The sequence below is a fragment of the Arachis hypogaea genome, chromosome 2 (genome assembly GCF_003086295.3).
Source record: "Arachis hypogaea cultivar Tifrunner chromosome 2, arahy.Tifrunner.gnm2.J5K5, whole genome shotgun sequence".
In the NCBI taxonomy this organism is placed as follows: domain Eukaryota; kingdom Viridiplantae; phylum Streptophyta; class Magnoliopsida; order Fabales; family Fabaceae; genus Arachis; species Arachis hypogaea.
Genome location: NC_092037.1, coordinates 28,468,372 through 28,485,774, shown reverse-complemented (window position 1 = coordinate 28,485,774; position 17,403 = coordinate 28,468,372). Strand labels below are relative to the sequence as shown.

Sequence of the window (17,403 nt, the reverse complement as noted above, 5' to 3'; positions counted from 1 at the left end):
GAGGAGCTGTGCCATTTTTCAAGAGTTTGTCAGGGTGCTCCTAAATTATATAAGGAGTGGAAGTTCATGAAATACCAGGATGGCTTGAGAGATGACATCATGTGAGATGTGGCGCCTCTTGAGATTAGGAGTTTTACCGAGTTGGTAAATAGGAGTCGTGTGGTGGAGGATTGTTCAATGAGGAATATGAGTGCAAGTTCTAACCGTGGTGGTTACCACAGCCGAGGAGGTTCAATGTCTTTTACTCCAAGGGGCCGAAACTTCATGAGAGGAGGTTATGTTCAACAACCTCAACGTGGCCGGGCTACTTTTTGAGGGAACAACAACCATCAAGGAAGAAGATATGGAAGGTAACGTTAGAATGAACTGACTTGTAGGTAGTGTGAAAGTTATTACCGGAAACTTCGTGTAGAGCTGGATTGGGACTTTGCTATAGTTGTAGAGGAGCTGGACCATGTCTTGGAACTGCCCCAAAAAGACCAAACAGAATGCTGATAGAGCTCAACAGCAAGGTCGTATATATGCTATCACGGCGAATGATGCTGCTAAGTCGGATACTTTGATCAGAGGTAAATGTGAAATTAGTGGTAAAGTGTTAACTGCATTGTATGATACTGGAGCATCTCATTCATTGTTCGACTTTAATAAAGCTGCTGAGTTAAGGTTAAAGGTGTCGGCATTGTCATTTGATTTACATGTGCGTACTTCTGCTTCTAAAACTGTGGTGACTAAAATAGGATGCCAAGAAGTTCCTTTTAGGGTGAAAAACCAAGAATTTGTTCATGATTTTATCTATTTTCCAATAACTGAGTTAGACTTGATTTTGGGCTTGGATTGGTTATCGATGAATCTGGTGTTGTTGGATTGCTTTGAGCGTTCTATCTGGTTTATATATGAGGAATCAAAAGGACCGGTGGTGGCACGAAGTTATTATTTATGGTGAAAGTGAATTGTAGTGGGGCAGAGTGTCGAGGATTTATCCTTTTGGCTTCAAATTGTTTAGGAGATGAGCAAGACTTAGACCGAATACCAACCGTGAGAGAATTTCCCAAAGTTTTTCACCGAAGATATACCCGAGTTTTCGTCTCAAAAAGAGATTAAATTCGCACTAGAATTAGTGCCGGGTGCTAGACTGGTATCGATTGCACCATATTGGATGGCACCTTTGGAATTGGTGGAGTTAAAGAAGTAATTAGAAGAGTTAATAGAGAAGAGATTCATACGACTAAGTGTTTTCCCGTGGGGAGCGCCTGTGTTGTTGGTGAAGAAGAAGGATAGAGGTATGAGGTTATGCATTGATTACAGACATTTGAATAAGGTGATGGTGAAGAACAAATCCCCTTTGCCATGGATTGATGATCTGATGGATCAGTTACAAGGAGCTGGCGTATTTTCTAAGATCGACCTAAGGTCGGGTTACCATCAAATTAGAGTGAAAGAAGCTGATATTCATAAGACGATGTTCCAAACTCGCTATGGTCACTATGAGTACGCAGTGATGTCTTTGGGCTAATGAACACCACTGCTGTGTTCATGGATTACATGAATAGGGTGTTCCGATCCTTTTTGGATAAATTTGTATTAGTATTCACAGATGACATACTAGTGTATTCAAAAACCGAAGAGGATCATGAAGAGCATTTGAGAGTTTTATTGCAAATCTTGAAGGGAGGAAATTGTATGCGAAGCTTTCAAAATGCGAATTTTGGAAAAGAGAAGTAAAGTTCTTAGGTCATGTGTTAAGTAAGGATGGGATTGCAGTGGATCCATCTAAGATTGAGGCGGTGACTGAGTGAAAGAGGCCAACGTCCTTAACTGAGATTAAGAGTTTCCTAGACTTTGCTAGATACTATAGGAGGTTCATCAAGGGCTTCTCACAATTGCCCTACCGATGACGAAGCTGACGGGTAAGGAAGTTCCATTTGTGTAGATACTAGAGTGCAAAGAGAGTTTTCAAACCCTGAAAGAGACGTTAGCTTCTGCACCAATACTTATTCTACCTGAGCCGAATGAATTGTTTGAAGTTTATTGTGATAGATCACTTAAAGGTTTAGGTTGTGTGTTGATACAACATCGAAATGTGGTGGCTTATGCCTCCGGACAATTGAGACTGCATGAGGTGAATTATCCTATGCATGACTTGGAGTTAGAAGCTGTGGTATTTGCTTTGAAAATTTGGAGGCATTATCTATGGGGATAAAGTTTAGAGTCTTCCCTAACCATAAGAGTTTGAAGCATGTTTTTATCAAAAGGAGTTGAATATGAGAAAGAGAAAGTGGATAGAGTTGTTGAAGGACTATGATTTTGACTTGAACTATCATCCCAAAAAGGCAAATGTGGTGGTAGACGCCTTGAGTAGGAAGTCTTTAAGTGTGGCATGGATGATGCTCAAAGAGGAGGAATTATTAAGTAAGTTTGTGAGTTTAAAGTTAGGAGTGGAGGATGTGGCCGAAGGTGTGAGTTTGAATCAGTTGCAAATCACGAGTGATTTTTAGATTGAGATTCATAAATCACGAGAAGGTGAAGAGTTACAGAAAATGTTAAAGACTTGGGATATGGAAAACAAGAAGAGGTTAAGAAGGATCAAGAGGGGATTTGAAGGTACAAGGAGAGAATTTCCGTACCAAGTGTTGGAAACTTGCAGAATGAAATATTGTTCGAAGCTCATAAGAGTGGATTTTCAATTCATCCTGGATTTACTAAGATGTATCGCGACTTGAAAAGAATGTTTTGGTGGCCCGAAATGAAAAGTGACGTAGCAGCATATGTGGCTAAGTGTTTGACTTGTTAGAAAGTGAAAATTGAACATCAGAAGCCGTGTGGTATGTTACAACCATTAGAAGTTCCGCAAAAGAAATGGGAAGGCATCACTATGAATTTTGTAACCGGTTTACCAAGGACTCGAGCGGGGTTTGATGCGAATTGGGTGATTGTGGATCGGTTGAATAAATTCGCTCATTTCTTACTCGTTAGGATGACTTATTCTTTGGATGAGCAAGATTGTACATTAGAGAGATTGTGAGACTACATGGTGTGCCGACTACAATTGTCTCGGATCGTGATTCCCTTTCACTTCAATGTTTTGGGGAGCCTTTCAAAAGGCATTTTGTACGCGATTGTGTTTGAGTACTGATGAGCGGATAATTTATACGCTTTTTGGCATTGTTTTTAGTATGTTTTTAGTATATTTTAATTAGGTTTTAGTATACTTTTAGTGGTTTTTAGTTAAAATTCACTTTTCTGGACTTTACTATGAGTTTGTGTGTTTTTCTGTGATTTCAAGTATTTTCTGGCTGAAATTGAGGGTCTTGAGCAAAAATCTGATTTAGAGGCTAAAAAGGACTGCAGATGCTGTTGGATTCTGACCTCCCTGCACTCGAAGTGAATTTTCTGGAGCTACAGAAGCCCATTTGGCGCACTCTCAACGGCGTTGGAAAGTAGACATCCTGGGCTTTCCAGCAATATATAATAGTCCATACTTTGCCCGAGATTTGTTGGCCCAAACTGGCGTTGCAAATCAGCTTCAGAATTCCCAGCGTTTAACGCTGGAACTGGCATAAAAATTGGAGTTAAACGCCCAAACTGGCATAAAAGCTGGCGTTTAACTCCAGAAAAAGCCTCTACACATGAAAGCTTCAATGCTCAGCCCAAGCACACACTAAGTGGACCCAGAAGTGGATTTTTATGTCATTTACTCATTTCTGTATACCCTAGGTTACTAGTTCACTATTAATAGGATCTTTTGACATTGTATCAGTAGCTCATGACACTTTACACGTTTCTTTGTGTACCTTCTACGGCATGAGTCTCTAAACCCCATGGTTGGGGGTGAGGAGCTCTGCTGTGTCTTGATGGATTAATGCAATTACTACTGTTTTTCATTCAATCATGCTTGCTTCCATTCTAAGATATCACTTGTTCTTAAACCGGATGAATGTGATGATCCGTGACACTCATCATCATTCTCAACTATGAACGTGTGCCTGACAACCACCTCCGTTCTACCTTAGATTGAGTAGATATCTCTTGGGTTCTTTAACCGGAATCTTCGTGGTATAAGCTAGAACTGATGGCGGCATTCAAGAGAATCCGGAAGGTCTAAACATTGTCTGTGGTATTCTAAGTAGGATTCAATGATTGAATGACTGTGACGAGCTTCAAACTCCTGAAGGCTGGGCGTTAGTGATAGACGCAAAAGAGTCACTGGATTCTATTCCAACCTGATTGAGAACCGACAGATGAATAGCCGTGCCGTGACAGGGTGCGTTGAACATTTTCACTGAGAGGATGGGAGGTAGCCATTGACAACAGTGAAACCCTACATACCGCTTGCCATGGAAGGAGCCTTGCGTGCTTGAAGAAGAAGACAGTAGGAAAGCAGAGATTCAGAAGATGTAGCATCTCCAAAACTTCAACCTGTTCTCCATTACTGCAAAACAAGTACTTATTTCATGTTCTTTTACTTTTCACAATCAACCCTGATAATTATTGATATCCTGACTAAGATTTACAAGATAACCATAGCTTGCTTCAAGCCGACAATCTCCGTGGGATCGACCCTTACTTACGTAAGGTATTACTTGGACGACCAAGTGCACTTGCTGGTTAGTTGTGCGGGGTTGCAAAAGTGTGAATGTAATTTCGTGCACCAAGTTTTTGGCGCCGTTGCCGGGGATTGTTCGAGTTTGGACAACTGACGTCTTATCTTGTTGCTTAGATTAGGACTGTTTTATTTTTGTTGGTTTAGAGTCTTTTAGTTGAGTCTAGTTTCATATTTTAAGTTTGGTGTCAATTGCATGCCTTTATTTTTCTTTTAATTTTCGAATTTGCAAGTCCTTAGTCCCTTTTTGATCCTTAAAAATTCTAAGTTTGGTGTCCTCTTTGTGTTTTTCCCTTAAAATTTTCGAAAATTAGTGTTTGATTTTCTAAAAATTTTAAGTTTGGTGTCATTTTGTTGTTTTTCTCTTTCCTCTTTTCAAAAATCAAATCTCTTTCAAAAAGTTTTTTTTTTCAATCATATCTTTTTAATTGCTAATTTCAAAATCTTTTTAATTAACTAATTGATTCAGCTTTCAATTTGCTTTGATCTTATTTTCTTTTAATTTTTGAAATTTTATTTTATTTTCCAATTATTTTATTTTATTTTTTTGGTCACCTTAATATATATATATATATATATATATATATATATATATATATATATATATACTTTGCTTGTGAATTCATATCATATTCCCTTTTTCCATCATGGACCTAAGTGGAATTGAGCAGTTCAGAAGGACTTTGGGGTCATATGCTAACCCCATTACAGCTGCATATGGGAGTAGCATTTGTACACCTCCCATCAAAGCAAGCAGCTTTGAGCTAAATCCTCAACTCATTATCATAGTGTAGCAAAATTGTCAGTATTCCGGTCTTCCACAGGAAGAGCCTACTGAGTTTCTGGCACAGTTCTTACAAATTGCTGACACAGTACGTGATAAAGAGGTGGATCAGGATGTCTACAGACTATTACTGTTTCCATTTGCTGTAAAAGATCAAGCTAAGAGGTGGTTGAATAACCAACCTACAGCAAGCATAAAAACATGGAAACAGTTATCAGACAAATTCCTGAATCACTTTTACCCTCCAAAGAGGATGACACAGCTAAGGCTGGACATCCAAGGCTTTAAACAAGAGGATAATGAATCCCTTTATAATGCCTGGGAGAGGTATAGAGGTATGCTAAGAAAATGCCCCTCTGAAATGTTTTCAGAGTGGGTGCAGTTAGACATCTTCTACTATGGGCTTACAGAAAAAGCTCAGATGTCGTTAGACCACTCAGCTGGTGGATCTATACACATGAGGAAGACAATTGAAGAGGCTCAAGAGCTTATAGACACTGTTGCTAGAAATCAACATTTATACTCTAGCAATGAGTTCTCTACAAAAGAGGAAGTCATGGCAGTAGCCACTGATCCTAATCCTCAAGAACAGATGATTGAGCTTAATCAACAATTGCATCTGATGACAAAACAATTAGCAGAATTCAAAGAGATGCTCCAAGAAACTAAAATTGCTAACAAGAACATAGAACTACAATTGAATCAGGCAAAACAGCAGATATCTAAACAGATAACAGAGGAATGCCAAGCAGTTCAACTGAGGAGTGGGAAGACATTGAATAACACTGCTCAAAGTAGCAAAAAGCCAAACAAGGAACAATTGACAGAGGATAACCAAACCACTGTTCAGAATACCTCTGAGGACAGTAAGAGCCCAGAGAGGAGCACTTTTGGCGTTCAAACGCCAGAAAAGGGAGGAGAGCTGGCGTTAAACGCCCATTCCCTGCACAATTCTGGCGTTCAAACGCCAGAGAAGGGAGAGAAGTTGGCATTAAACGCCCAATCTTCACCCAATCCTGGCGTTCAGACGCTAAGGGAGGATCAGACACCTGAGAGTGCTGACAGTAATCCCTCTAAAAAGGCTTCTTCAACCACTTCTGTAAGGAATAAACCTGCAGCAACTAAGGTTGAAGAATATAAAGCCAAGATGCCTTATCCTCAGAAACTCTGCCAAGCGGAACAGGATAAGCAATTTGCCCGCTTTGCAGACTATCTAAGGACTCTTGAAATAAAGATTTCGTTTGTAGAGGCACTTGAGCAAATACCTTCTTATGCTAAGTTCATAAAAGAGATCTTAAGTCATAAGAAAGATTGGAGAGAAACTGAAAAAGTATTTCTCACTGAAGAATGCAGTGCAGTCATTCTAAAAAGCTTACCAGAAAAGCTTCAAGATCCAGGAAGCTTTATGATACCATGCACATTAGAAGGAGCTTGCACCAAGACAACCCTGTGTGATCTTGGAGCAAGTATCAATCTAATACCTGCATCCACTATCAGAAAGCTTGGGTTGACTGAAGAAGTCAAACCAACCCGGATATGCCTCCAACTTGCTGATGGCTCCATTAAATATCCATCAGGCATAATAGAGGACATGATTGTCAAGGTTGGGCCATTCACCTTTCCAACTGACTTTGTGGTGCTGGAAATGGAGGAGCACAAGAGTGCAACTCTCATTCTAGGAAGACCTTTCCTAGCAACTGGACGAACCCTTATTGATGTACAAAAAGGGGAAGTAACCCTGAGAGTCAATGAAGATGAGTTCAAGTTGAATGCTGTAAAAGCTATGCAGCATCCAGACACACCAAATGACTGCATGGGCGCTGACATAATTGACTCTCTGGTAGAAGAGATCAATATGACATCTTCAAGGATGCTCAACCTGATCAAGAAGAACCAGAGGAAACAAAGGAATTTTCGAAAATTCCACAGGAGGAGGATAAGCCTCCCAAACCTGAACTCAAACCACTACCACCATCCCTGAAGTATGCATTTCTGGGAGAAGGTGACACATTTCCAGTGATTAAAAGCTCTGCTTTAAATCCACAGGAAGAGGAAGCACTGATTCAAGTGCTAAGGACACATAAGACAGCTCTTGGGTGGTCCATAAGTGATCTTAAGGGCATTAGCCCAGCTAGATGCATGCACAAAATCCTGTTGGAGGATAATGCCAAACCAATGGTCCAACCACAAAGGAGGCTAAATCCAGCCATGAAGGAGGTGGTGCAGAAAGAGGTCACTAAATTACTAAAGGCTGGGATTATTTATCCTATTTCTGATAGCCCTTGGGTGAGCCCTGTCCAAGTTGTCCCCAAAAAGGGAGGCATGATAGTGGTTCATAATAAAAAGAATGAACTGGTTGCTACAAGAACAGTCACAGGGTGGCGTATGTGTATTGACTACAGAAGGCTCAATACAGCCACCAGAAAGGATCATTTTCCTTTACCATTCATAGACCAAATGCTAGAAAGACTAGCTGGTCATGATTATTACTGCTTTTTGGATGGCTATTCAGGTTACAACCAAATTGCAGTAGATCCTCAGGACCAAGAGAAAACAGCATTTACTTGCCCTTCTGGCGTGTTTGCCTACAGGAGGATGCCTTTTGGTCTGTGTAATGCTCCTGCAACCTTTCAGAGATGCATGTTATCCATCTTCTCTGATATTGTGGAGAAATTCCTGGAAGTCTTCATGGATGACTTCTCAGTATATGGAGACTCATTCAGCTCCTGTCTTAATCACCTAGCACTTGTCCTGAAAAGGTGCCAAGAGACTAACCTGGTTTTAAACTGGGAGAAATGTCACTTTATGGTGACTGAAGGAATTGTCCTTGGACACAAAATTTCAAGCAAGGGAATAGAGGTGGATAAGGCAAAGGTAGAGGTAATTGAAAAATTACCACCACCTGCCAATGTTAAGGCAATCAGAAGCTTTCTGGGGCATGCAGGATTCTACAGAAGGTTTATAAAGGATTTTTTGAAAATTGCAAAACCTCTGAGTAATCTGCTAGCTGCTGACACACCATTTGTGTTTGACACAGTGCATGCAGGCATTTGAGACCCTGAAAGCCAAGCTGGTCACAGCACCAGTCATCTCTGCACCAGACTGGACATTGCCATTTGAACTAATGTGTGATGCCAGTGACCATGCCATTGGTGCAGTGTTGGGACAGAGGCATAACAAGCTTCTGCACGTCATTTATTATGCCATCCGTGTTCTAAATGATGCACAGAAGAGTTACACAACCACAGAAAAAGAATTACTTGCAGTGGTCTATGCCATTGACAAGTTTAGATCCTATCTAGTGGGATCAAAGGTGATTGTGTACACTGACCATGCTGGTCTTAAGTACTTACTCACAAAGCAGGATTCAAAACCCAGGCTTATAAGATGGGTGTTGCTTCTGCAATAGTTTGATATAGAAATAAGAGACAGAAAAGGGACAGAGAACCAAGTAGCTGATCATCTATCCCGAATAGAACCAGTAGCTGGGGCGTCCCTCCCTTCTACTGAGATCTCTGAGACTTTCCCAGATGAGCAACTCTTTGCCATTCAGGAAACTCCATGGTTTGCAGATATTGCAAACTATAAAGCTGTGAGGTTCATACCCCAGGAGTACAGCAGAGTGCAAAGAAAGAAATTAATTTCAGATGCCAAGTACTACCTGTGGGATGAACCATATCTCTTTAAGAGATGTGCAGACGGAATGATCCGCAGATGTGTACCCAGAGAAGAAGCACAACGGATCCTATGGCACTGCCATGGATCACAGTATGGAGGACATTTCGGAAAAGAGCGAACAGCCACTAAAGTCCTCCGATGTGGCTTCTACTGGCCTACTCTCTATAGAGATGCCCGAGAGTTTGTGCGTAACTGTGACAGTTGCCAAAGAGCTGGTAACTTGCCTCACGGATATGCCATGCCTCAACAAGGGATATTAGAGATTGAATTGTTTGATGTATGGGGGATTGACTTCATGGGACCATTCCCACCATCATACTTAAACACTTACATTCTGGTGGCCGTGGACTATGTATCTAAGTGGGTAGAAGCAATTGCTACACCCACTAATGATACCAAGACCGTGCTGAAATTCCTCCAGAAACACATCTTCAGCAGGTTTGGTGTTCCCAGAGTACTAATAAGTGACGGGGGCACTCATTTCTGTAATAAACAGCTATACTCTGCTATGGTTAGATATGGAATTAGCCACAAAGTGGCAACTCCGTATCATCCACAGACAAATGGGCAAGCTGAAGTCTCTAACAGAGAGCTAAAAAAAATCCTAGAATGGACTGTGATAGCCCAAAGAAAGGATTGGGCAAAGAGTTTGGATGATGCTCTGTGGGCATACAGAACAGCATTCAAGACTCCTATAGGAACCTCTCCATACCAACTGGTGTATGGGAAGGCCTGTCATCTGCCCGTGGAACTGGAACATAAAGCCTACTGGGCAACTAGGTTCCTAAACATGGACGCTCAGTTAGCTGGTGAAAAAAGATTGCTCCAGCTAAATGAGCTAGAGGAGTTCAGACTCAATGCCTTTGAAAATGCAAAAATTTATAAGGAAAAGGCAAAGAAGTGGCATGACAAGAAATTGTCATCCAGAGTCTTTGAGCCAGGACAAAAAGTTCTGCTCTTCAACTCTAGGCTCAAATTGTTCCCAGGAAAGCTTAAATCCCGGTGGCGGGGTCCGTATGTGATTACAGGAGTATCACCATATGGATATGTTGAGCTCCAGGATGCTGAGTCTGACAAAAAGTTCATTGTTAATGGACAGAGGATCAAGCATTATCTTGAAAGCAATTTTGAGCAAGAATGCTCAAAACTGAGACTTGAGTGATTCCCAGTGAAGGTCCAGCTAAAGACAGTAAAGAAGCACTTGCTGGGAGGCAACCCAGTCATTAGCAGGTTATATGTTTTGTTTCTACAGGGGCAAGTATCAAAAATGAAGGAATTCATAGAGTTACAGAAGGATTCAGTGCAAAAAGCAGAGAAAAAGAGCTTACTGGCGAAAAAATGCCAGTAAGGGGTACTTTGGGCGTTAAACGCCAGAATGGGCACCATTCTGGGCGTTTAACGCCAGGTGTGCAGCATCCTGGGCATTTAGCAAAACGCCCAGTGACAATGGGGATTCTGGCGTTTAACGCCAGCCAGGGCACCTGGCTGGGCGTTAAACGCCCACAATGGCTAGCAAATGGGCGTTAAACGCCAGAATGGATGCCATTCTGGGCGTTTAACGCCAGAAAGGTGGGGGACCGAGATTTTACTCTCCGATCAAATTTTTTCAAACTTTCCTTTTTTGACCTATACTTTTCTACATAAACACATTTCAACCTTTCATCATTCACCTTCAAATCTTCAAAAATCAAAATCATTCTTCAAATCTCTCTCAAATCAATCCCAAAATCTTGTTCAAAAACTCACCCTTCTCTCAAATTCCCTCCATATCTTCTCAAATCTCCTCCCCCCCTTTATAAAAACATGTTCGGCCTCCTCATTCCCCCACACCATTCGAATTTGCTCTTCTCCTCTCTCTCTTCTTTCCTTTCTTTTGCTTGAGGACAAGAAAACCTCTAGGTTTGGTGCGCTTTTCCGTGATCACTAAGCCAAGATTCATCAAGATCATGGATCCTAAGGGAAAACAAACCAATTTAAGAGGAAAGAAAGAGAATAACCCAAAGAATCTTTGGAATCAAGAGAAGTTCTTAACCAAAGAACATGAAGACCATTATCACAAAATAATGGGTCTGAGGTCAGTGATCCCGGAAGTTAAATTTGATCTGAAAGAAGATGAATATCCGGGGATCCAAGAGCAAATTCGAAACAGAGGATGGGAAGTTCTAACCAATCCTGAGATAAAGGTTGGAAGAAATATGGTTCAGGAATTCTACTCAAATCTATGGCTGACAGATAAGCAGAGAATGACTGGAACTGCTTTCCATACTTACAGAACCATGGTCAGAGGGAAAGTTATCTACTTCCATCTGGACAAAATAACAGAAATCTTCAAATTGCCTCAACTGCAAGATGATCCTGAATCCTTTAATAGGAGAATGGTGAGAGCAGATAAAGGGTTGGATCAAGTTCTAGAGGACATATGCCTCCCTGGAACTAAGTGGATAACCAATTCAAAGGGTGCCCAAACCAACTCAAGAGGGGAGAGCTCAAACCAATTGCAAGAGGTTGGCTAGACTTTATTGGGCGTTCCATATTGCCCACTAGCAACCGTTCTGAGGTCACTATCAAGAGAGCAGTGATGATTCATTGCATTATGCTTGGAAAAGAAGTGGAGGTTCATCATCTGATTGCTTGTGAGATCTACACAATTGCAAATAAGAATTCCACTGAAGCCAAACTGGCTTACCCAAGCTTGATCTCCTTGCTCTGTAAAGAGGCTGGGGTAAAGATGGGAGTAGATGAATTCATACCCATTGAACATCCAATCACCAAGAAGTCAATGGAAGGAAAAATGCAAGACAACTCTATCAAAAGGAGGGTGCAGGAGTTCCTCCCTGAATTTCCTGAAATTGGCTACTGGGCCAGCCTAGAAGCATCTATCACCAAGTTGCAAGAAACTATGGAGCAACTTAAGGAAGAACAGCAGAATCAGAACTGCATGCTCTGCAAATTGCTGAAGGAACAAGAGAAGCAAGGGCGTGAACTTCAAGAACTGAAACGCCAAAAATTCTCCCCTCAATTTGAGGGAGCATCCACTTCTCAAAATCAAGGTTGTTGAGTCCTAACTCTGTGAAAACCTCTATCATTAGGAGCCTATTTAAATTTTTGTTTTCTATTTTTTTTGTCTCATCTTATATCTATTTTTGAGTCTTGTTCTTAATTCATAATTAATAAAATTTAAAATTCATGTCTTAAAGCTATGAATGTCCTATGAATCCATCACCTCTCTTAAATGAAAAATGCTTTAATCACAAAAGAACAAGAAGTACAGGATTTCGAATTTATCCTTGAAACTAGTTGAATTAGTTTGATGTGGTGACAATACCTTTTGTTTTCCGAATGAATGCTTGAACAGTGCATATGTCTTTTGAATTTGTTGTTTTGAGAATGTTAAAATTGTTGGCTCTTGAAAGAATGAGGAAAAAGAGAACTGTTATTGAGGATCTGAAAAATCATCAAATTGATTATTGAAGCAAGAAAAAGCAGTGATTCAAAAAAAACGAAAAAAAAAAAGAAAAAAAGGAGAGAAGAAAAAGAAAGAAATAAAGTTGTGATCCAAGGCAAAAAGAGTGTGCTTAAGAACCCTGGACACCCCTAATTGGGGACTCTAGCAAAGCTGGGTCATAATCTGAAAAGGTTCACCCAAGTATGTGTCTGTGGCATGTATGTATCCGGTGGTAATACTGGATGACAGAGTGCTTTGGGCCACAGCCAAGACTCATGACATAGCTATGTTCAAGAATCATTATACTTAACTAGGAGAATTAATAACACTATCTGAGTTCTGAGTTCCTATAGATGCCAATCATTCTGAACTTCAAAGGATAAAGTGAGACGCCAAAACTGTTCAGAAGCAAAAAGCTACTAGTCCCGCTCATCTAATTGGAGCTGAGTTTCCTTGATATTTTGGAGTCTATAGTATATTCTCTTCTTTTGATCCTACTTTGATTTTCAGTTTCTTGGGGACAAGCAATAATTTAAGTTTGGTGTTGTGATGAGCGGATAATTTATACGCTTTTTGGCATTGTTTTTAGTATATTTTTAGTATATTTTAATTAGGTTTCAGTATACTTTTAGTAGTTTTTAGTTAAAATTCACTTTTCTTGACTTTACTATGAGTTTGTGTGTTTTTCTGTGATTTCAGGTATTTTCTGGCTGAAATTGAGGGTCCTGAGCAAAAATCTGATTCAGAGGCTAAAAAGGACTGCAGATGCTGTTGGATTCTGACCTCCCTGCACTCGAAGTGGATTTTCCGGAGCTACAGAATCACCATTGGCGCGCTCTCAACGGCGTTGGAAAGTAGACATCCTGGGCTTTCCAGCAATGTATAATAGTCCATACTTTGCCCGAGATTTGATGGCCCAAACCGGCGTTGCAAATCAGCTTCAGAATTCCCAGCGTTTAACGCTGGAACTGGCATAAAAATTGGAGTTAAACGCCCAAACTGGCATAAAAGCTGGCGTTTAACTCCAGAAAAAGCCTCTACACATGAAAGCTTCAATGCTCAGCCCAAGCACACACTAAGTGGACCCAGAAGTGGATTTTTACGTCATTTACTCATTTCTGTATACCCTAGGTTACTAGTTCACTATTAATAGGATCTTTTGACATTGTATCAGTAGCTCATGACACTTTACACGTTTCTTTGTGTACCTTCTACGGCATGAGTCTCTAAACCCCATGGTTGGGGGTGAGGAGCTCTGCTGTGTCTTGATGGATTAATGCAATTACTACTGTTTTTCATTCAATCATGCTTGCTTCCATTCTAAGATATCACTTGTTCTTAAACCGGATGAATGTGATGATCCGTGACACTCATCATCATTCTCAACTATGAACGTGTGCCTGACAACCACCTCCGTTCTACCTTAGATTGAGTAGATATCTCTTGGGTTCTTTAACCGGAATCTTCGTGGTATAAGCTAGAACTGATGGCGGCATTCAAGAGAATCCGGAAGGTCTAAACCTTGTCTGTGGTATTCTGAGTAGGATTCAATGATTGAATGACTGTGACGAGCTTCAAACTCCTGAAGGCTGGGCGTTAGTGACAGACGCAAAAGAATCACTGGATTCTATTCCAACCTGATTGAGAACCGACAGATGAATAGCCGTGCCGTGACAGGGTGCGTTGAACATTTTCACTGAGAGGATGGGAGGTAGCCATTGACAACGGTGAAACCCTACATACAGCTTGCCATGGAAGGAGCCTTGCGTGCTTGAAGAAGAAGACAGTAGGAAAGCAGAGATTCAGAAGATGTAGCATCTCCAAAACCTCAACCTGTTCTTCATTACTGCAAAAACAAGTACTTATTTCATGTTCTTTTACTTTTCACAATCAACCCTGATAATTATTGATATCCTGACTAAGATTTACAAGATAACCATAGCTTGCTTCAAGCCGACAATCTCCGTGGGATCGACCCTTACTCACGTAAGGTATTACTTGGACGACCCAGTGCACTTGCTGGTTAGTTGTGCGGGGTTGCAAAAGTGTGATTGCAATTTCGTGCACCAAGTACCTCTTATCATCCACAAATGAACGGACAATCAGAGAGAACAATTCAGACCTTAGAAAATATGTTGAGAGCATGTGTGTTGCATCAACCTGGAAGTTGGGATTGGTATATGCCATTAGTGGAGTTTGCCTATAACAATAGTTACCATGTGAGCATAGGGTGGTTCCTTATAAAGCGTTGTATGGACAGAAGTGCCAATTATTGTTGTTTTGGTATGAACTTGGAGAATTAAGTGTTTTAGATCCTAAATTTGTAGCTGAGACGATGGAGAAAATAAAAAAGATTAGAACTAGAATTCTCACTGTACAAAGTCGTCAAAATAATTATGCGGATCGGTGGAGAAAAGCATTAGAGTTTGAAGAAGGTGAGCATGTGTTCTTGAAAGTTACTCCCACGACGGGCACTGGACAAGCAATTAAAATAAAGAAGTTAAATCCTCGATATACTGGTCCATTTGAAATCTTGAAGAAGATTGAGTCCGTGGCGTATCAAGTGGCTTTACCCCCAAATCTTTCGAACTTGCATGACGTGTTCAATGTTGCATAATTATGAAAATATACTCCAGATGTGTCTCATGTATTGGAGCCCGAATCAATTCATTTGAGAGAGAATTTGGCTTTTCAAGTTACCCCAATACGTATTGATGATGTGAGTGTTAAAAAGCTTAGTGAAAAAGAAGTTCACTTCGTTAAGGTAGCTTGGAGTCGATCAGGAATTAAAGAGCATACTTGGGAGTTAGAAACCGATATGAGGAAGGATTATCCACAATTAATTACAGATAACTAAATTTTGAAGACAAAATTTTAAATAAGGTGGGTAGAATGTAAAATTCGGTTAGACCGTAATTAATTAAGTAATAAATTAAAATGTAGGCAAAAATAGTTGAAAATCGAACAATTAAAATTTGACAATTAAAATAGGATATTTGGACTCAGTAGATTTTTTCGAGTCGAAAATTATAGTTTTCTGCGAGAAAATGCACACTGGAAAATTTGACCGACAGTACGGACTGAGTTCTATCCAGTACTACAGTTGAGAAAATAAATTATGAGTGAGGAAGGTTAAAAAGTTAAAATTATAATTCAGATGGTAAAAATAATTAAAATACACATTAAAACGCTAATCTTAAAGGTTTTATCCCAAAATTGGGCCAAATGGGCCATATATGTGAACTGGATCCAAGTTGTGCTCAAGTCTAACATATATAAGCCATTAGTTATGGTCATTCAGCACAACACACACTTCATTTGGTGCGTGGAGCTAAAATGAGAGAAGAGAGGTGTGGAAGAAGTGAAATCCTAACATCGAAACACTCAAATCATCACAACTTCCTCTTCGATGCTCTGTTTGCCGCACCGTTTGCGGCAATGTGTATAATATCCAGAAATTTCGGAAAAATCTTATTAAGAGTTAATTTCAATTTATTTATTCATTAAGTACTTTAGTCTTAGGAATTATTTTATTAAAGATGATTAAAAAAATTTTGATTAATTGAGTTTAAAATACTTTAAGGTTTTATCTAATTTTATAATTATCAAATTATTTTCTATATTTAGATTATAAAGTTTAACAAATGTCAAATAATAAGAATTTTATATGATTTAGTTTAAATAATTAAGATTTTGGAATTCAATACTTTAATTCATATAAACAAAGAAAATTAATTATATTGTCTTATATTTTAAATTAGAATACTTAATTAAAAGCCAACCAACAAATTAATAATTAAATAATATATTTTTTAAAAATAATTTTAAGGAATTAATTTAGAATTTAATTTAATATAATATCTTAATTTTATTAAAATTCAACAAAATCCTAATTTACTAAAAAATTTATAATTTCACATTTGCCCCAAATTAAACTCTAATCCTAAAATCAAACATAAAAAACCCTAACTTAGCCACTGCCACTCACCCACCCACCAGCATCCTTTTCCTAGTACACACTAACACAACTGCAGCAACAATAGAAAAATAAAGGAAAGAAAATGAAAGAGAGATGGGGGGACCGAGGGTGAAAAGGAGGAAGGAGAGCTGCCCTGGGTCGCGTCTCACTGCCACAAAGCTCGCCGTCGTGCCGCACCACCATCGCAGGAGGGAACCGAGGAAGAGAGGGAGATGGCACTGGTAGGCATCACCGCCATCGTCACTGCCGCTGTGCAGCCAAGAGGTAGATCCGAGAGAAAGAGCACAGGGTTGAGGGAGCAGAGATGCACCGCCCCTGCACCACGCCTCGTCACCACCGCTGCGTCGTGCTCCACACTATTGCTGCCACTGTTCTGTCACAGGAGAAGGATGCGCGAAGGAGAGAGAGAAGGATCTAAGGATGAGCTGAGGTCCAACCACTGCACCTTGTCGCTCTTCATGTCGTTGGCATCGCCTTCGTCGGAACCGCCGCCATCGCTGCCAGCTTCCATCTATATCGAGGCTGATTGTGAGTGAGAGGGGACGAAGTTGCCTCTGCTGCCGGAGAATGCACTTCTGGTAAGGGTTTTGGGTTCGGCCTTCATTTCTTTTGGGATTCTGGAAGCTTTATTGTCGTTGCATGTTAATTTCAATTGCCGTTGCCAGAGCCCAGTAGCCGCTGCTGCTTGAGGTGGCTGTCGGGGATACATCCGAACCAGTTTAGAGACCGCCGCTGCTTCGTTTTGTCATTTCAATAAGTATTTACATTTCGAAAACCCTGCGTTAGTGTTTGGTTATGTTTGGTTAAAGACTTTGAGGTTTGGTAACATAGGTTTGAGTTTTGACGTTGCGTGTCACGTAGATATTGTTGTAGTTGCTGCGCCGTTCCTTTTATTCCTGTAAGTATTTTGATGAGCG

At 40.2% G+C, this 17,403-nt stretch overlaps 1 protein-coding gene across 1 annotated transcript; it reads left to right on the top strand.

Moving 5' to 3' along the window:
* Nucleotides 1-454: 454 nt before the first annotated feature.
* On the top strand, nt 455-943 carry LOC112723362 (uncharacterized). Its single transcript, XM_025774708.1, has one exon. It carries the CDS (start codon nt 455-457, stop codon nt 941-943), a length of 489 nt encoding a protein of 162 aa, XP_025630493.1.
* The last annotated feature ends 16,460 nt before the right edge of the window (nt 944-17,403 follow it).

Coding starts and splice junctions, on each gene's coding strand:
- LOC112723362 (XM_025774708.1), top strand. CDS start 455: ATGTCTTGGAACTGCCCCAAAAAGACCAAACAGAATGCTGATAGAGCT.